This window comes from Scyliorhinus torazame, chromosome 15 (genome assembly GCF_047496885.1).
Source record: "Scyliorhinus torazame isolate Kashiwa2021f chromosome 15, sScyTor2.1, whole genome shotgun sequence".
NCBI lineage: Eukaryota > Metazoa > Chordata > Chondrichthyes > Carcharhiniformes > Scyliorhinidae > Scyliorhinus > Scyliorhinus torazame.
The window spans coordinates 3,990,376-4,011,389 of NC_092721.1; the positions used below are offsets into that span (position 1 = coordinate 3,990,376).

Consider the following 21,014-nt stretch of genomic DNA (forward strand, 5'->3'; position numbering starts at 1 on the left):
GATTTTCCAAATGTTCTTGCTCCGACGTCCCTGTAATCAAAACGTCATCTAGGTAGACAGCCACACGTGGTAAACCTCTCAAAATGCCCTCCATAACACGTTGAAAAATTGCGCAGGCAGAGGATACTCCAAAGGGCAACCGTGTATATTCATACAGGCCTCGCTGTGTATTAATCGTTACATATGGTCGGGAGGCAGGGTCCAGCTCCAACTGCAGGTAGGCGTGACTCATATCTAATTTTGTGAACGAGAGTCCACCTGCAAGTTTCGCGTAGAGATCCTCTATGCGAGGCATTGGATATCGGTCGAGTCGGGAAACTGTATTCACTGTAAGTTTATAGTCGCCACACAAGCGAACTGTGGCATCTGGCTTCATTACAGGTACAATTGGTGCTGCCCAGTCAGTAAAACGGACGGGCCTGATAATACCCAAACTCTCCAAATGAGTGAGCTCCCCTTCTACCTTCTCGAGCAAGGCGTAAGGCACCAGGCGTGCCCGGAAATAGCGCGGCGTGGCTCCTGGTTCAACTTGGATACGGGCTACGGCCCCTTTTATTTTCCCCAAACCAGGCTGGTATACATCTGGGTATCGTCCTAGCACCTCAGTCAACCCTTCAGAAACTGTTTGGAGGATGTGCTGCCATTGCAACCGCAAATGGCGCAACCAGTCCCGACCCAACAGGCTGGGCCCATGGCCGCGCACCACGATAAGTGGGAAACGCCCCTCCTGGCATCCATAGACAACAGGGGTCATTGTAGTTCCTGCAATGTCCAGTGGTTCCCCCGTGTAGGTGGCCAACCTGGCTTGTGAGTCGGTTAATGTAAGGGTCTGTATACCCTGCTTGATGCGGTCGAATGTCCTCTGGGCGATCACTGAGACCGCTGCGCCAGAATCCAACTCCATCTCAAGCGGATGGCCATTGACCCGTACTGTCACCTTAATGGGGGCCACACGGGGAGCTGCCATACAATGCAGCTGCAGGCAGTCGTCCTCCGTCTCCACGTCCTCAGGAGTAGTCGCCGCAGGTTCATCCACATGGAAGGTACGGCCTCTGGGCTGGTCTCAGTTACGGCCCCTGGGCTGGTCCCAGTTTCGGTCGGAACGACGGCGCCTCTGGCGTCCCCAGGACCGCCGTCCGCGACAGGGTCGGCGCCTACAAGTCTGACACGGACATGGCTCCTCATCCATTGGCTCTGGAGAAGGCTCCCTTCGGGGCGGAATGTCCGATGGCCACTGGCGTCGGTCCGGACGTTGCCTCGCCCAAGGTACCGCAGGAGTGCGGGGGGATGTTTTCGGATGGAAAGGGTTGCGCCCCAAGGCATGCACTTCCATTCCCTGTAGCTCCTGTACTCCTCGCTCTGCGCTCTCTCGGGACAAGACTATTTGAATCGCCTGTTGAAAAGCCAATGTTGGCTCCACTAACAACTTTCTCTGGGTGGCTGCATTGTTAATACCGCAAACCAAACGGTCGCGTCACATTTCTGACAAGGTCTCACCATAGTCACAGTACCCAGTTTTGTCAGGGCCACGAAGAATCCAGAACGAGTTTTAAGGATACAAAGTAATAACATTTATTTACTATAACATATATACATAACAGTAGCAGTAACTTCCCTTGCTACATACTCCTCCCTGCTGGTTCCTGAACTGGCCAGCTTATTTATACTAGGAGTTTACTAGTGGTTTCTCCGCCCCCCTCATTGGGGAAGCTCATACTCCCACAGGATTGTGGGATAGTCATTAGTCCCCAGCCAATGGTCAGTAGGCAGGTTATAACAAAATTGTAAACAGTTGTGGTCCCAGCACTGATCCCTGTGGAACCCACTGGTTACAGGTCGCCAACCTGAAAAACAACCCTTTATCCCCACTCGCTGTTTCCTGCCCATAAGCCAATTCTCTATCCATGCCAATATACTACCTCCAACACCATGGGCTCTTCATAGAATCATAGAATCCCTACAGTGCAGAAGGAGGCCATTTGGCCCACTGAGTCTGCACCGACATCTGAAAGAGCTCCCCACCTAATCCCACTCCCCTGCCACCCCGTAACCCCAGCTAACCTTTGGACAATTTAGCATGGCCAATCCACCTAACCTGCACATCTTTGGACTGCACGAGTAAATCAGAGCACCCAGAGGAAACCCACGCAGACACGGGGAGAATGTGCAAACTCTACGCAGACAGTGACCTGAGGTCAGAATCAAACCCGCGTCCCTGGCGCTGTGAGGCAGCAGTGCTGACAACTGTGTTGCTCGTCTCTCATGACTTAACCTTTTGTGAGTTACCTTGTCGAACACCTTCTGGAAGTCCAAATACATCACATCTACTGGTTCCCCTCTATCCACTCTGGTTGACACTTCCTCGAAAAACTTCAATAAATTAGTCAGACACGATATCCCTTTCGTGAAGCAATGCTGACTCTGCTCGATTAGATTGTGAGTTTCCAAACGCGCTGCGATTGCTTCTTTAATAATTGATTCCAACATTTCTCCAACAATAGAAGTTAGGCTTATTGGCCTATAGTTATCCACTTTTTCCTCCCTCCCTTTTTGAAAAGGGGAGTCACATTGGTAGTTTTCCAATCCCCCAGCATTTCTCCAGAATCAAAAAATTTTGGAAAATGACACCAATGCATCCACTATCTCTGTAACTACTTATTTTTGAATCCTAGGAGGCAAGCCATTAGGGCCAGGAGACTGGTCTGCTTTTAACCCCATTAATTACTGCTTCTCTAGTGATCAGGATGAAATTTAATTCCTCTCCCTTATTTTTTAGTATTAATGGGATGCTCCAAATAACTAGCTTTCACCGTAAATTCTAATGCATAATATCTGTTTAACCCCTCTGTCATTCCCTTGTCCCCCATAACTATCTCCCCAGATTAATTTTATAAGGGGCCTATGTTTACTTTGACCTCGCTCTTCCTTTTTACATATTTAGAACATACATAGAACATAGAACGATACAGCGCAGTACAGGCCCTTCGGCCCACGATGTTGCACCAAAACAAAAGCCATCTAACCTACACTATGCCATTATCATCCATATGTTTATCCAATAAACCTTTAAATGCCCTCAATGTTGGCGAGTTCACTACTGTAGCAGGTAGGGCATTCCACGGCCTCACTACTCTTGACGTAAAGAACCTACCTCTGACCTCTGTCCTATATCTATTACCCCTCAGTTTAAAGCTATGTCCCCTTGTGCCAGCCATTTCCATCCGCGGGAGAAGGCCCTCACTGTCCACCCTATCTAACCCCCTGATCATTTTGTATGCCTCTATTAAGTCTCCTCTTAACCTTCTTCTCTCCAACGAAAACAACCTCAAGTCCATCAGCCTTTCCTCATAAGATTTTCCCTCCATACCAGGCAACATCCTGGTAAATCTCCTCTGCACCCGCTCCAAAGCCTCCACGTCCTTCCTATAATGCGGTGACCAGAACTGTAGGCAATACTCCAAATGCGGCCGAACCAGACTTTTGTACAGCTGCAACATGACCTCCTGAGTCCGGAACTCAATCCCTCTATCAATAAAGGCCAACACTCCATAGGCCTTCTTCACAACCCTATCAACCTGGGTGTCAACTTTCAGGGATCTATGTACATGGACACCTAGATCCCTCTGCTCATCCACACTTTCAAGAACTTTACCATTAGCCAAATATTCTGCATTCCTGTTATTCCTTCCAAAGTGAATCACCTCCCACTTCTCTACATTAAACTCCATTTGCCACCTCTCAGCCCAGCTCTGCAGCTTATCTATGTCCCTCTGTAACCTGCTACATCCTTCCACACCGTCGACAACACCACCGACTTTAGTGTTGTCTGCAAATTTACTCACCCACCCTTCTGCGCCTTCCTCTAGGTCATTGATAAAAATGACAAACAGCAACGGCCCCAGAACAGATCCTTGTGGTACGCCACTTGTAACTGAACTCCATTCTGAACATTTCCCATCAACCACCACCCTCTGTCTTCTTTCAGCTAGTCAATTTCTGATCCACATCTCTAAATCACCCTCAATCCCCAGCCTCCGTATTTTCTGCAATAGCCTACCGTGGGGAGCCTTATCAAACGCTTTACTGAAATCCATATACACCACATCAACTGCTCTACCCTCGTCTACCTGTTCAGTCACCTTCTCAAAGAACTCGATAAGGTTTGTGAGGCATGACCTACCCTTCACAAAGCCATGCTGACTATCCCTGATCATATTATTCCTATCTAGATGATTATAAATCTTGTCTCTTATAATCCCTTCCAAGACTTTACCCACTACAGACGTGAGGCTCACCGGTCTATAGTTGCCGGGGTTGTCTCTGCTCCCCTTTTTGAACAAAGGGACCACATTTGCTATCCTCCAGTCCTCTGGCACTATTCCTGTAGCCAATGATGACATAAAAATCAAAGCCAAAGGTCCAGAAATCTCTTCCCTGGCCTCTCAGAGAATCCTAGGATAAATCCCATCAGGCCCCGGGGACTTATCTATTTTCAGCCTGTCCAGAATTGCCAACACCTCTTCCCTACGTATCTCAATGCCATCTATTCTAATAGCCTGGGTCTCAGCATTCTCCTCCACAACATTATCTTTTTCCTGAGTGAATACTGACGAAAAATATTCATTTAGTATCTCGCCTATCTCTTCAGAATCCACACACAACTTCCCATCCCTGTCCTTAACTGGTCCTACTCTTACCCTAGTCATTCGCTTATTCCTGACATACCTATAGAAAGCTTTTGGGTTTTCCTTGATCCTACCTGCCAAATACTTCTCATGTCCCCTCCTTGCTCGTCTTAGCTCTCTCTTTAGATCCTTCCTCGCTACCTTGCAACTATCAAGCGCCCCAACTGAAACTTCACACCTCATCTTCACATAGGCCTCCTTCTTCCTCTTAACAAGAGATTCCACTTCTTTGGTAAACTACGGTTCCCTCGCTCTACACCTTCCTCCCTGCCTGACCGGTACGTACTTATCAAGAACACGCAGTAGCTGATACTTGAACAATCTCCAGTTATCCAATGTGCCCAACACTTGCAGCCTACTTCTTCAACCTATCCCCCCCAAGTCACGTCTAATGGCATCATAATTGCCCTTCCCCCAGCTATAACTCTTGCCCTGCAGTGTATACTTATCCCTTTCCATCACTAACGTAAACGTCACCGAATTGTGGGCACTGTCCCCAAAGTGCTCTCCTACCTCCAAATCCAACACCTGGCCTGGTTCATTACCCAAAACCAAATCCAACGCGGCCTCGCCTCTTGTCAACATAGTGTGTCAGGAAACCCTCCTGCACACACTGTACAAAAAACGACCCATCTAATGTACTCAAACTATATCTTTTCCAGTCAATATTTGGAAAGTTAAAGTCTCCCATAATAATTACCCTGTTACTTTCGCTCTTATCCAGGATCATCCTCGCCATCCTTTCCTCTACATCCCTAGAACTATTTGGAGGCCTATAGAAAACTCCCAACAGGGTGACCTCTCCTTTCCTGTTTCTAACCTCAGCCCATACTACCTCGGAAGATGAGTCCCCATCTAGCATCCTCTCCGCCACCGTAATACTGCTCTTGACTAGCAGCGCCACACCTCCCCCTCTTTTGCCTCCTTCTCTTGAGCTTACTAAAGCACCTAAACCCCGGAACCTGCAACATCCATTCCTGTCCCTGCTCTATCCATGTCTCCGAAATGGCCACAACATCGAAGTCTCAGGTACCAATCCATGCTGCCAGTTCCCCTACCTTATTTCGTATACTTCTGGCATTGAAGTAGACACACTTCAAACCACCTACCTGAACACTGGCCCCCTCCTGCGACATCAAATCTGTGCTCCTGACCTCTATACTCTCATTTTCCCGTACCCTAAAACTACAATCCAGGTTGCCATGCTCCTGCTGCATTAGTTTAAACCCCCCCAAAGAGCACTAACAAATCTCCCCCCCCAGGATATTTGTGCCCCTCAGGTTCAGATGTAGACCATCCTGTCTGTAGAGGTCCCACCTTCCCCAGAAAGAGCCCCAGTTATCCAGAAATCTGAATCCCTCCCGCCTGCATCATCCCTGTAGCCACGTGTTTAATTGCTCTCTCCCCCTATTCCTCATCTCATTGTCACGTGGCACGGGCAACAACCCAGAGATAACAACTCTGTTTGTTCTAGTTCTGAGCTTCCATCCTAGCTCCCTGAAAGCCTGCCTGACATCCTTGTCCCCTTTCCTACCTATGTCGTTAGTGCCAATGTGGACCACGACTTGGGGCTGCTCCCCCTCCCCCTTAAGGACCCGGAAAACACGATCCAAGACATGTCCTCCTCACAACTTGCTTTCGTACGTATCTTTATATCAGCAGCAAATTTGGCTACAATATACTTTGTCCCATCATCCAAGTCATCAAAATAGATAAAATATTAGAGGCCCCAGCATTGACTCCTGTGGCACTTCACTAGTTACAGTTTGCCAACTTCAATGTGACACATTTATCCTGACTCTGTTTTCTTTAGTTAGCCAATTCTCTATCCATGCTAAGATATCACCCCAATGCCATGAGGTCCTATCTTGCACAGTACTGAATGCCTTTTGGAAATCCAAATACACTACGTCCAGGATTCTCTGTTCCCTACCGTTTAGATTGGCAATTCTGATCGGTTGGAAAATCCCACTCAGGTCAAAAACAGGATTGGCGCCTGACAGCTCATCCATCCCCAGTCCCACCCTGCCAGCCATGGAGGTTTCCCTTCCCACGCCACCAGGAACATGCAAACAGCTGATTTGCATTCATTAGAATGCAATTAATGGGCTAGAAACTCAAATTCCGCCCCACATTACGCTCCGACACCCGCAATAGGAACTCCACACGGCAGATTTTGGTGCAGGCATTGCCAACCACTGTCCTGACATGATAGACCCCAAGGGGGGCGGGGGGTCAAGAGGGTCAGCCTATTGCTCGTGTGTCCCTCTGCTGCTGCCAGGCTGCAGAGGGGGTGCCCCACCAAGGGTCCTGGGAGTTTGGGGGGCTCAGGCTGTGGGTCAGGGGTTGGCCCCAGGATGGTCCCCTGTTCTGAGGGTTCTGTGTCTGGACTGCCCCTTCCAGCCCTGGCAACCTGAAGATCACTCTTGACCCGGTGATCTCAGGCAGCCCTCTGTTCAAGATCCTCACCCTGGTCAGACCTGTTTAAACTCTGAAGTGGCCTTCTCACTCTGAACTGCTCTGCCTTACAGCTGATGAACAGACCAGACAGTTCAGTGAAGAATCAAGCCAGGAACACCTTTCCTTTCCTCACATCTGCTCCCTCAGCAGCTTTTTAAACTGCTGCCTTTTGAAGTGTAGCCTTCCTAGAGAGACCACAACATTTGGAAAGGCTTGAAATCACCGGAGATCCTTTGAAATGCATTCAATTTCACAGTGCAGTGCCTTTAATTTGCCTTAGATTGTCAGCTTAATGGTTTAAACAGATACCAGGAAGTTTGTTTATTTATATTTCCCTTCACACTTGAACACATCTGAAATACCCTCCATTGATCTTGACCGCAACGTTTATAAACATTCTTCCTATGATTGACAGCTGATGACCACTTCAAAGCAGCTAAGTGGTTTCACTTCCTCTTTTGTAACCACAGATTGCAGGGTCAACATTTGTGTTGTGGGAGGGAGGGGGGCTTGTCCCTGGAGGCTGCGATTGGGATACCTGTTCAAAATGGCGGACCGACCCAAGTAACTGCAGGAAAGCAAGTGTGTTTACTGCTGGACTTCACAGAAACATAGAAAATAGAAGCAGAAGGAGGCTATTCGGCCCTTCAAGCCTGCTCCATCATTCATTATGATCATGGCTGATCATGACGTTCAATACCCTGATCCTGCCTTCCCCCATATTCCTTGAGCCCCAAGAGCTATTTCTAATTCCTTCTTGAAATTACACAACGTTTTGGCCTCAATTACTTTCTGTGGTAGTGAATTCCACAGATTCACCCGTCTCTGGGTGAAGAAATTTCTCCTCACCTCAGTCCTAAAAGGTTTACCCCTTATCCTCAAACTATGACACCTAGTTCTGGACACCCCCACCATCGGGAACATTCTTTCTGAATCTACCCGGTCTAATGCTGTTGGAATTTTAAAAGCTTCTATGAGATCCTGTCTCACTCTTCTAAACTCCAATGAATATAATCCTAACCGACCACGTATGACCACGTCACCAACTAGTTCATCAGTTTGAACATTCCTCACTCTGTGCCAGGCAAATGAGTGAAGCATCAAATATTTCCACACGATCTTCAAATTTTGCAGTTTTCCCAAGTTATATGAATGCACAAAACTTTATATATACACACACAACCCACACACATAATTGATAAAATAAACATGTTTGTTACCATAAATATCCTGGGTATTTTTTAATGTTGCCCCTCTGAGCAGTACATTCTCTGATCCCAAGGACCTGTAATGAAGTTAAAATGTATTGAGAAAATTAAGCCATAAATAATTGCAATTTTTAAGATGACTATAAATACACTCTTAAGTCTCAGGCCAGAGATGCTCTCCAGCCAGTTGGCCTGGAATTAATCTTGAATGAACTATATTGTAGATAGAATAAAACATGGAAAGACATCAGGACCAGGCAGACAGCAAGGTACAGAATCCGGGGGGAATGGATCGCCAAGGCATGGAAGCAAGAGACAGATTATCTGAATGTGTTACGGTGTTATAACAGGACACTTGGAAATCCTAATATAAGAACATCAAAGCAAAAGAGAAAGCCTAGAATGTGGCAAAGAGTAGTGGGAAGTCAGAAGATTGGGAAGGTTACAAAAACAAACCGAGGATAACAAAGAGAGAAATAAGGAAAGAGAGGATCAAATATGAAGGTAGGCTAGCCAGTAACATTAGGAATGATAGTAAAAGTTTCTTTAAATACATTAAAAACAAACGGGAGGCAAAAGTAGACACTGGGCCGCTCCAAAATGACACTGATAATCTAGTGATGGGAGACAAGGAAATAGCTGAGGAACTAAACGAGTACTTTGCGTCAGTCTTCATAGTAGAAGACATGAGTAATATCCCAACAATTCAGGAGAGTCAGGGGGCAGAGTTGAATATGGTAGCCATCACAAAGGAGAAAGTGCTAGAGGAACTAAGAGGTCTAAAAATTGATAAATCTCCGGGCCCAGGTGGGCTACATCCTAGAGTTCTAAAGGAGATAGCTGAAGAAATAGTGGAGGCGTTAGTTATGATCTTTCAAAAGTCACTGGAGTTAGGGAAAGTCCCAGATTATTGGAAAATCGCTGTTGTAACCCCCCTGTTCAAGACGGGAACAAGAAAAAAGATGGAAAATTATAGGCCAATTAGCCTAACCTCGGTTGTTGGCAAGATTCGAGAATCCATCGTTAAGGATGAGATTTCTAAATTCTTGGAAGTGCAGGGTCGGATTAGGACAAGTCAGCATGGATTTAGGAAGGGTAGGTCGTGCCTGACAAACCTGTTAGAGTTCTTTGAAGAGATAACAAATAGGTTAGACCAAGGAGAGCCAATGGATGTTATCTATCTTGACTTCCAAAAGGCCTTTAATAAGGTGCCTCACGGGAGACTGTTGAGTAAAATAAGAGCCCATGGTTTTCGAGGCAAGGTACTAACATGGATTGACGATTGGCTGTCAGGCAGAAGGCAGAGAGTTGGGATAAAAGGTTCTTTTCAGAATGGCAACCGGTGACGAGTGGTGTCCCGCAGGGTTCAGTGTTGGGGCCACAGCTGTTCTCTTTATATATTAACGATCTAGATGACGGGACTGGGGGCATTCTGGCTAAGTTTGCCGATGACACAAAGATAGGTGGAGGGGCAGGTAGTATTGAGGAGGTGGGGAGGTTACAGAAAGATTTAGACAGTTTAGGAGAGTGGTCCAAGAAATGGCTGATGAAATTCAACGTGGGCAAGTGCGAGGTCTTGCACTTTGGAAAAACGAATAGAGGCATGGACTATTTTCTAAACGGTGACAAAATTCATAATGCTGAAGTGCAAAGGGACTTGGGAGTCCAAGTCCAGGATTCTCTAAAGGTAAACTTGCAGGTTGAGTCCGTAATTAAGAAAGCAAATGCAATGTTGTCATTTATCTCAAGAGGCTTGGAATATAAAAGCAGGGATGTACTTCTGAAGCTTTATAAAGCACTAGTTAGGCCCCATTTAGAATACTGTGAGCACTTTTGGGCCCCACACCTCAGGAAGGACATCCTGGCACTGGAGAGGGTCCAGCGGAGATTCACACGGATGATCCCAGGAATGGTAGGCCAAACATACGATGAACGTCTGAGGATCCTGGGATTATATTCATTGGAGTTTAGGAGGTTGAGGGTAGACCAAATAGAAACTTACAAGATAATTAATGGCTTAGATAGGGTGAACGTAGGGAAGTTGTTTCCATTAGCAGGGGAGACTAGGACCCGGGGGCACAGCCTTAGAATAAAAGGGAGTCACTTTAGAACAGAGATGAGGAGAAATTTCTTCAGCCAGAGAGTGGTGGGTCTGTGGAATTCATTGCCACAGAGGGCGGTGGAGGCCAGGGCGTTGAGTGTCTTTAAGACAGAAGTTGATAAATTCTTGATTTCTCGAGGAATTAAAGGCTATGGAGAGCGGGTAAATGGAGTTGAAATCAGCCATGATTGAATGGTGGAGTGGACTCGGTGGGCCGAATGACCTTACTTCCTCTCCTATGTCTTATGGTCTTATGGACTAACATAGGAGAGGAGTAGGCCATTCAGCCCCTTTAGCCTGCTCTGCCAGTTAACTAAATCATGACTGATCTTCTACCTCAACACCATCTTCCCACATTATCGTCATCGGTATCTAGAAATAAATCGACCCCTGCTCTGAATATGCTCAATGACTGAGCCACCACAGCCCTCTGGGGTAGAGAATTCCAAAGACAGCAGCACTAACGGTACACTGTTCCATCAGTACAACTCCGCAAGGTCAACCTAGATTTTTGTGATTCAGAGGCAAGTGTGCTAACAGCCAAACCAGAGGCAAGATCTCATTTTTATATTAAACACACAGTTGATATGATATTTGATAGAGTCAACATGGACTTGTGAAAAAGAAATTGCATTTGATAAAGCTGTTTAAGAGTTTTTTTTAAATATAAATTTAGAGCACCCAATTCATTTTTTCCAATTAAGGGGCAATTTAGCCTGGCCAATCCACCTACCCCGCACATCTTTGGGTTGTGGGGGGCGAAACCCGCGCAAACACGGGGAAAATGCGCAAACTCCACACGGACAGTGACCCAGAGCCGGGATCGAACCTGGGACCTCGGCGCCGTGAGACAGCAATGCTAACCACTGTGCCACCGTGCTGTCCCATTCAGAATTGTTTTGAGGATGAAATGAGTACGGTGGATAAAGAGCAACCAATGGATATAGTGCATTCAAATTTTCAAAAAACATTCAATAAGCTGCCACACAAGGGGTTCTTTTATAAAAGTTGGACTCCTGAGATTGGGAGCAATGTATTAGCAAGGATTGAGGATTGGTTAATAAACAGAATAGGGATAAATAGGTCACTTTTGGTATGACAGGCAGTAACAAGTGAGATAATGCATGAATCAGAAATTGAGCCTCAGCTGTTTACAATCTATACCAAATGACAGAGATGAGGGGATTAAGACTAATATGTCCTTGGCTAAAATGAGCATGAGTTCATGTGTGATGCCTGGATCTGATATGTCTCTCTTGTGGGAACCATGATTCTATTTGAATTGTTTTTTGGAGCATATTATCCAGGTCTTGCTGCAATTGGACATGGACCGCTTCATTATCTGAAGAGTCGCGAATGGTGCTGAACATTGTGCATTCATCCGCAAACATCCCCACTTCTGACCTTATGATGGAAGGGAGGTCATTGATGAAGCAGCTAAAGATGGTTGGGCATAGGACACTATCCTGAGGAACTCCTGCAATGAAGTCCTGGAGCTGAGATGATTGACCTCCAACCACCACAACTATCTTCCTTTGTGCCGGGTATCACTACAACCAGCGGAGAGTTTTCTCCCTGATCCCCATTGTTTTGAGTACTTATGACTCTTCTTCAGAAGGGTCTCTCATTGTCTCATTCAGGTCTTTGGAATTTTAGCTAGTGTAAATACAGGAGGTTTTGCTTATGTACAAAATAAGTAGCACAAAGTCCAGTTCGATGGAGTATGGCTGGACAGTGAACTCACTTAATGTGGGGAATTTGGCACAGCGAGGGAAGAGATGTAAGCAGGCCTAGATTTTAGCTTTTATTTTAGTAGGATTTAGTGTGCTTCCTTAAATTGGCCATTTCATTTTAAAAGCATTTTCCAAACATGTTATTCTACAAGAAACCCACTAGGTGAAGCTGCCATTGTGAAGCTAACATGTGATCAGAAAAGATGCAGATGTTACTATCACTTTACAACAAGCTAATTTAATATAGTTTTGTGAAGTAATCACCAAATAGAAAGGTGATTGTATCAGAAGTAACTCTGATAACCCTGTAATTGGAGGATCAGTAATTATAATAACTAGGAGCAGGAGTAGGCCATCTGGCCCCTCGAGCCTGTCCACCATTCAATGAGATCATGGCTGATCTTTTGTGGACTCAGCTCCACTTTCCGGCCCGAACACCATAACCCTTAATCCCTTTATTCTTCAAAAAACTATCTTTATCTTAAAAATATTTAATGAAGGAGCCTCTACTGCTTCACTGGGCAAGGAATTCCATAGATTCACAACCCTTTGGGTGAAGAAGTTCCTCCTAAACTCAGTCCTAAATCTACTTCCCCTTATTTTGAGGCTATGCCCCCTAGTTCTGCTTTCACCCGCCAGTGGAAACAACCTGCTCGCATCTATCCTATCTATTCCCTTCATAATCTTATATGTTTCTATAAGATCCCCCCTCATCCTTCTAAATTCCAACGAGTACAGTCCCAGTCTACTCAACCTCTCCTCGTAATACAACCCCTTCAGCTCTGGGATTAATAATAAAATTCTTATGATTTGGGTCACAGGAGGAGTATGCCATTTAACCCTTTTGAGCCTGCTCCGAAATTCAATGAAATCATAGCTGATCTTCTACTTCAACACCATTTTCCTGCACTATTCCGATGTGCCTTGTTGTTTTTAATATGTGGAAATGTATTGATCTCAGTCTTGAACATACTCCATAACTTGGTCTCCACAACCCTCTGGCGCATAGAATTCCAAAAATTCACCACACTTTGAGTGAAGAAATTCCTCCTCATCTCAGTCCTAAATGGCCTGCCCCTTATCTGAGACTGAGCTCCCTGGTTCTAAATCCTGCTCCGAGGCAACGGAAACATCAATCTGCATCTCTAATCTGTCGAGCCACGCAGGAATTTTGTAATATTGCTATGTTAGGATTAACGATTGACAGACGGATTCTGCGTTCCTGAGACTAAGTGTTGATACCGGGACAGGATTAGTGGAGTTCTACGACAGCAAAACTGACGCCACACCTGGACCAAATCAGCGACCATTAAGGGTTTAACACCGGTGCTGCGTGGAACACAATCGATTCCAATGAGAAACGGTGCAGGATTCGCCAGGTCCGGGATCGTCACTCAGGAGGCTGACAAGCTGCAGCCGCACATACACACTGCACTCCCACACACACCATCCCAGCCAAGAAGATGGCAGCAAGAAGAGCAGTACCGAGATTGCCGCGCTGAACTGGGGACGCAGCTGAACGCTATGGAGGAGAGGCGGGCGACCCTGTACCCGGCCCGGGAAGGAGGCTGCCAGGTGCTGTCATTCGCCATGCTTGAACGCAGGTGGCAGAGGCAGTCAGTGCCGTGGGCAACACCACGAGGATCAGCCAGCAGTGCTGGAAGAAGCTGCACGACCATCTCAGGGCGCCCAGCGTGATTGGCAGCACTGTGCCCCTGGTACTAACCCCCGTCACACACACCCATAACTCCACCCTCCCCTCACCCAGTGGGCGGCAGGAGAAGAGTGAAGGGGGACCGCCAGACCTGCGGCCCTTCACCACAGCAGAGCAGAGGGCCCTGGACCTGGTCGGCTGGCCGGGACTGGGGAAAGGGCAGTCGCCAGGGTGGAGGTCGGCATCGTACGGCATTGGTGTCCGAGGCCACATCTCCTTCTACGAAGAGGTGGTCAGGGGGCGACTCCGGAGGAGGCACAGGAAGGTTCTCAGGAGATGGCCAAGATCCAAATGGGGCGCAGGGTTTGAGATGTCCTTTTTGACTCTTGCTTTGGGGCCAACAGGGTGGCCAGATTTGTCCCCCGATATGGTGCGAGACCATTAGACTTGTGTTTTGCAAGCGGGGGATCATCTTGATTACTCCTTTCATGAGCAGGTTGCGGAAGTGATATGTCAGGACGATGAAGGGGAGTGATGGCGACTTGTAGTGAGGACAGAGCAATGCTCCTCTTATCCTCAATGACTGTCTGACTCCTGCCTGACAGAGATCTCAGAATGACTTGCCATTGAACAGGATGATCTGTGGTCGATGCTGCTACTGCCTCCACTGAGGTTCGGGGTCCCGGGGTGAGGGACTAAGGAGACAGACTCTCATGAGCTTTCAGCCGATGCCTTCCTCATGATGACAGAATGTTGGTGGAGATTAGAGACCATGCTGCAATGACATGAGAGCGGAGGCACATTATGGGTGATCAACCTGACTTTTATTTCATTAAATGTTTCTAACACTCGTGCCTACGTTCAGCCATGCCCACTGTGTGATTTCTTTGCCTTCCTCACCCTCCTGCTACATCTGTGTTTCCCAGGGCCCGCAGCTGGGAGTGAGGTGGCCTGCTGACTTCCATGTTCTGTTGCCCAAGATGACCTTGTAGGGTGGGGACCTTAAGGGTTCAGGCAGCACAGGTGTTGCGGTGCTCCCCTCCTTGCTGTGTGGGGCTGGAGGTGTGTCTGTCACAGGGAGGAGGGAGTCAGAGAGGCTGGGCACCCCAGGGTCTCCTGGATGGAAGATCCAGGGCTGTGCACCTGCCGATCCTCTTCACTGTGGATGCCCATTAGCCCTGGGCACCTGCATGGAGGAGCAGCAGGAGTGAGAGCCACAAGCCCCACCATCCTCTGGTGTTGACACTCGTGGATTCCCGCAAACGTCTGCATCATGTTGTCGTTGCCCTGTACCCTGCAGCTCACGTCCTCCGAGATGGAGTTCATGAAGTTGACGTCCCCCACCACGGGGTGCACATCCTGTGCCAATGTCTCCACTGCCGACTTCACCCTCGTTGCCTGACGGCACCATTTCCTTGGTTAGCACTACTGCCTCACAGTACCAGGCACCCAAGTTCAATGTTGATCTTGGGAGACTGTGTGGAGTTTGTACATTATCCTCGTGTCTGCGTGGGTTTCCTCCGGGTGCTGTGGTCTTCTACCAGAGTCCAAAGATGTGCAGGCTAGGTGGATTGGCCGAGCTAATTTGCCCCTGCGAAATGGCCCCTTAGTGTCCATAAAAAGGTTAGTTGAGGTTATGGGGCTAGGGAGGGGCCTCAGTGGTGTGTTCTTTCAGAGTGTCAGTGCAGACTTGATGGGCTGAATGGCCTACTTCTGAACAGTCGGGATTCTATGATTCTGTTCCTCCAGTCAGCCTTCCGAGGAGGAATGCTCACATCCCTTCCTGATATTCACGACTCTGCCTTTGCAGCTCCGGCAGCTCTGGGAGGACCGTCCCCGGGGGTCTGTCATCAGTCCTGGGCTCCGGCAGCCCTCCGAGTGCTGGATCCCTGAGATGTCCCTGGTCCGCCTGCTGTGGATCATCAGCTGTGAGGTACTCGCCAGTGAGTGACCCAGAAGCCGGCCCACGACCTATTCCCACCGAGGTTTCAGTATCTGCGCTGGTGCCCCCGCTTCGATGATCGTCTCAGAGATGTCTCCCTCGGAGATCCTCAGCTCTGTGGTCTCCCTCGGGCGAGAGGATGGTCCGGGCTAGTCGACTGATTGACCTGCAAGGGAAGCGAGGTGGCATCAGTGCATCACAGGGGCAAACTGATAGAAGAAAGTTAACTCACGTGAGGCTGGATGTGTTTAAGGTTCTCACTTTTGTCTTTTGCTCCCACTTGACCCTCTGCACAGGTGTGGTGCTGCTCCTCATTGGCCAGCTCATGGGCTATTTCCTCAAATGGGCATGACTCCGGCAGGCTGTGCCCGCTCACATTGGTTATGCTCCAGTTTGTCCTGCAATGAGACAGATGGGGAGAGTGTAGGCGGGGGTCATGCCAGGCCAGATGGTGATGAAGCTTGGTTTGCGTGCGAGGTTGAGTGGGAGCAGGAATGTGAGGAGCAATTGAGGGGGAGGGCAGCATGACAAGTATTGGGACCCCGTGAGGTGGTTGGGAGATCACCATGGAGGTGTGATGGGTGTTTCAAGGGTATAGCGGGAAACAGGGCAGACTTACCCTGGTTGCACCCAGAAGATCATTCATCTTTTTGCACGGTAGCCCCATCCTCTTATGGAGCGAGCTAGTGCTCATTATCTCAGCCAAAGCCCCTCAAGCGGGGTTGGTGACCTTGCTGCTGTACGTCTGTGGGGAGTAGATGTCCCGCCTCTGCTCGACGCCATCTACAAGTTTGGCGAGTGCTCGCTCCATGAAACATGGTACTGTCTTCCTGGCAGTCATCCTGACTGGACTTGGAACAAGTGCTGGGGGTGTTTAAAAGGAACACCCCGCTAATTGCAGAGATTAGGTTTATCGGGCCAGCGAATCAGAGGCAGGTTGTAGCAAGGCCAGCGAATCAGAGGCAGGTTGTAACAAGGCGAGCGAATCAGAGGCAGGTTGTAGCAAGGCCAGCGAATCAGAGGCAGGCTGCTACAGATGCGGCATGAAAATAGTGAAAAAAAACATTCTACCAGTGACTAAATTACTGCCATTTTTTCTTGCCGTGGGCCAGACTCTTCCAGTTTTTTTACAGAAACTGACACTTCGAAAATATATGTGAAAATTCCGCTGTGTGTAGGCTGCAAGAAAGTGAATTCCATCACCAAGAGGGACTCATTTTCTACTCCACGGTTAGAGGACTGATTTGAGAAAATGGAACAGTCAAAGTAAATTATGAAAAGAGGCTTGCTAAAAGGATATTGGCAAATACCTTTATTGGGAAGGGCAAAGGAGATTTTCGCATTTGTAACACCGAATGGACTTCATCAATTGAACGCTATGCCGTTTCAAATGAAAATGCACTAAAACGTTCCAAAGAGTATTAATAGACTGTATTATTGTGCTGTATGCATTGATGATTTGGTGGTGTTTGGTTGGAGATGGGAAGAGCACCATCAACAACTGAAAGAACTGTTGATCGCTTAGAATCATAGATGTTTACAGCATTGAAACAGGCCCTTCGGCCCAGCTTGTCCATGCCGCCCAGTTTCTGTCACTAAGCTAGTCCCACTTGCCCACATTTGGCCCATATCCCTCTATACCCACCCTGCCCATGTAACTGTCTAACTGGTTTTAAAGGAAAAAATTGTACCCGCCTCTACCACTGCCTCTGGCAGCCCGTTCCAGATGCTCACCACCCTCTGTGTGAAGAAACTTCCACTCTGGTCTCTTTTGTGTCTGCCTCCTCTCACCCTAAAACTACGCCCTCTAGTTCTAGACTCCTCTACGTTTGGGAAAATATGTTGACTATCTACCTTATCTATGCCCCTCATTATTTTATAGACCTCTATAAGATCCCCCCCCAAGCCTCCTACGCTCCAGGGGAAAAAGTCCCAGCCTAAACAGCCTTTCCTTATAGCTCAGACCATTAAGTCCTGGTAGCATCCTCATAAATCTTTTCTGCACTCTTTCCAGTTTAACAATATCCTTCCTATTTAGGGGGACCAGAACGGAACACAGTATTCCATGTGTGGTCTGACTGATGTCTTGTACAACTTCAACAAGATGTCCCAACTCCTGTATTCAATATTCTGACCAATAAAACCTAGCATGCTGAATGCCTTCTTCACCACCACAAGAAGCTAATTTGGTAATGAACTTGGCAATAAGTGAGTTTGCCAAAGCACAGGTCTTGTATATGGGCCACATTGTGGGACATAGACAGGTGGCCCCAAAGGATGCAAAGCATATTTTGGAATTTCTCGAACCTACGACAAAGATGGAAGTTTGGAAATTTCTGGAAATGAGCGGCTTTTACTGAAAATTGATGACAAACTTTAGTAGTATGGTTATACCATTAATGGAACTCTTAGAGAATAAGAAGTTTAACTGGATATTGGAGTGCCAAATTGCATTCAGAAATCTTCACTATTTACTTTTCTACCTATCTTTGGATTGTCAGCAAATTTAGCAACAATACCTTCAATAGCTACATCCAAGTTATTTATATAAATTGTAAAAGTTTGAGGCCCCAGCACTGATCCCTGTGACACACCACTCGTCACATTCTGCCACTAGAAATAGAATCATTTTTGCCAACTCTCTTTCCTGTTAGCTAGCCACGCTTCCATCCATATCAATATCTTCCCCCTTTGTAGGGAAATAGTTAAATTCTAAATTTTCTAATTTTCACAATATTGTGCCTGTGGGAACAGATTAGATTTGCGGAACCCAGACTGCAGATGTGACACCGTACCAAAGGGAGTACAGCCCGTATGTTAGATATCAATGCAAGTGATGGTAAAGACCACTATTCAGAAGTCACAAATCACAACTTGCTAACCCATCGGAGCAGAGAGGGGGGCAGCATCAAACCGCACAGATATAAAGTTACTGGCACACGTGTTGCCCACTCTCTTTGACTTAGTTCTCTTTCCAGATGTTTTCTTCCTTCTGTTCCACTGGGCTTTTGTTTTGTATTTTTGACGTGTCCTAACTAAATCTTTCCAGTAAAACTCAATCTCGCACTACCACCGGTGATCCTTGGCTTATACTTGAAAAATAAGGGATCCTACACCCTTACACCATGATCTTTCATTTTCCACAATAATCTTTAATGTGGGGGCAGCACGGCGGCGCAGTGGTTAGCACTGCTGCTTCACGGTGCCAAGGTCCCAAGTTCGATCCCGGCCCTGGGTCACCGTCCGTGTGGAGTTTGCACATTCTCCCCGTGTTTGCATGGGTTTCGTCCCCACAACCCAAAGATGTGCAGGGTAGGTGGATTGGCCACACAAAATTGCCCTTTAATTGGAAAAAATGAATTGGGTACTCTAAATTTAAAAAAATAATAATCTTTAATGTGGCACGGTAGCTGTGGTTAGCACTGTTGCTTCACAGCGGCAGGGACCAGATTCAATTCCCGGCTCGGATCACTGTCTGTGTGGAGTCTGCACGTACTCCCCGTGTCTACATGAGTTTCCTCTGGGTGCTCCGGTTTCCTCCCACAAGTCCCGAAAAACCTGCTGTTAGGTCATTTGGACATTCTGAATTCTCCCTCTGTGTACCCGAACAGGCACCGGAATGTAGCGACGAGGGAATTTTCACAGTAACTTCCTTGCCGTGTTAATGTAAGCAGCTTGTGAGACTAATAAAGATTATTATTATAATATAAGACAGTCAGCATTAAATCCAATAGGTAATTCAGCAGAAACCTCAACCAAAGGGTATTAAGAATGTGGAACTTGCTACTACAGGGAGTGAATGAATTTCTACAGTGCAGAAGGGGGCCATTCGGTCCATTGAATCTGAACCGACCCTCCAAAAGATCACTCTACGTAGGCTCACTGCCCTGCCCTATCCCTGTAGGGGCGGCACGGTGGCACATTGCTGCCTCACAGCTCCAGGGTCCCAGGTTCAATTCCGGCCTCGGGTGGTGTCTGTGTGGAGTTTGCACTTCCTTCCTGTGTCTGCGTGGGTTTCCTTCAGGTGCTCCGGTTTCCTCCCAGTCCAAAGACACGCAGGTTAGGTGGATTGGCCATGATAAATTGCCCCTTAGTGTCCAAAAGGTTAGGTGGGGTTGCTGGGTTACGGGGATAGGGTGGAGGTGTGGGCTTAGGTGGCGTGCTCTTTCCAAGGGCTGGTGCAGACTCGATAGGCCTAATGGCCTCCTTCTGCACTGTAAATTATATGATAATCCCACACATTGATTGTGGCCAATCCACCTAACGTGTGCATCTTTGGACTATGGGAGGAAATCAGAACACACGGAGGAAACCCACACAGACACTGGGAGAATGTGTAAACTCCACACAGTCACCCAAGGCCGGAATCGAATCCGGGTTCCTGGCACTGTGAAACAGCAGTGCTAACCAGCATGCCACTGTGCCGCAAATAGTAAAGATGCATTTAATTGGAAACTAGACAAGCATTTGAGGAAGTCGGGAACATTTGGTTACAAATGCAAATTTGGTCAGGAAAGATGGGAGGCTAGACTGGAGCATAAAAATAGTCATTGACTGGTTCAAACGACTTGGGTTCTGTGCCATACATCCTTCAGAATCTGATCTAATCATCCAGAGAAATGTGAAATGGCTTGGGTTCTGTGTCATATATCCTTCAGAATCCGATCTAATAATCCAGATAAATTTTCCACTTTGGTTGGAAGACTGAAGAGAGGCCTGGAAACGTTGGTATTCAGAGAGATCTGGGTGAGCTTGCACATGAATCACATAAGATTAACAAGCCAGTCTCGCAATCAATTAAGAATGCAAATAGTATGTTCGTCTTTATCACAAAGAAATTGGAATATAAGAGCAACAAAGTTTTACTGTAATTGTGTAGAACAGGAGGATTGCACACTGCTTTCACTCCATATCCAAGGAAGGATATATTTGGCTTAGAGGAAATGCAATGAAGGTTCACTGTACTGAGCATGGGTGATTGCCTTTTGAGGAGAGATTAAGCAGACAAGACTAATATTTCCTGGAGTTTATGTGAGGCAATCTCATGGACAAAATAAAATTCTTTGAAGGCTTAACAGGATAGATGCTGAGCGGAAGTTTCCCCAGACTGAGGAATCCAGAACACAGCTCAAAATAAGAGCGAACCATTTCGGACACGGATGAGGAGAATTTTCCTTACTCAAAGGATTTTGAACATTTAGAATTGAATATATTCAAGTCAGAGGGTAATA

At 47.1% G+C, this 21,014-nt stretch overlaps 1 protein-coding gene across 1 annotated transcript in view; it reads right to left on the reverse strand.

The window, feature by feature from the left end:
• Positions 1–21,014, reverse strand: part of LOC140391742 (phospholipid-transporting ATPase IH-like) — a 250,203-nt gene that overhangs the window by 177,911 nt on the left and 51,278 nt on the right. The window contains exon 9 of the mRNA XM_072476552.1: positions 8,366–8,430. Within this exon, the coding sequence (XP_072332653.1) occupies positions 8,366–8,430 (65 nt within the window). The remainder of the gene's footprint in view (positions 1–8,365; positions 8,431–21,014) is intronic.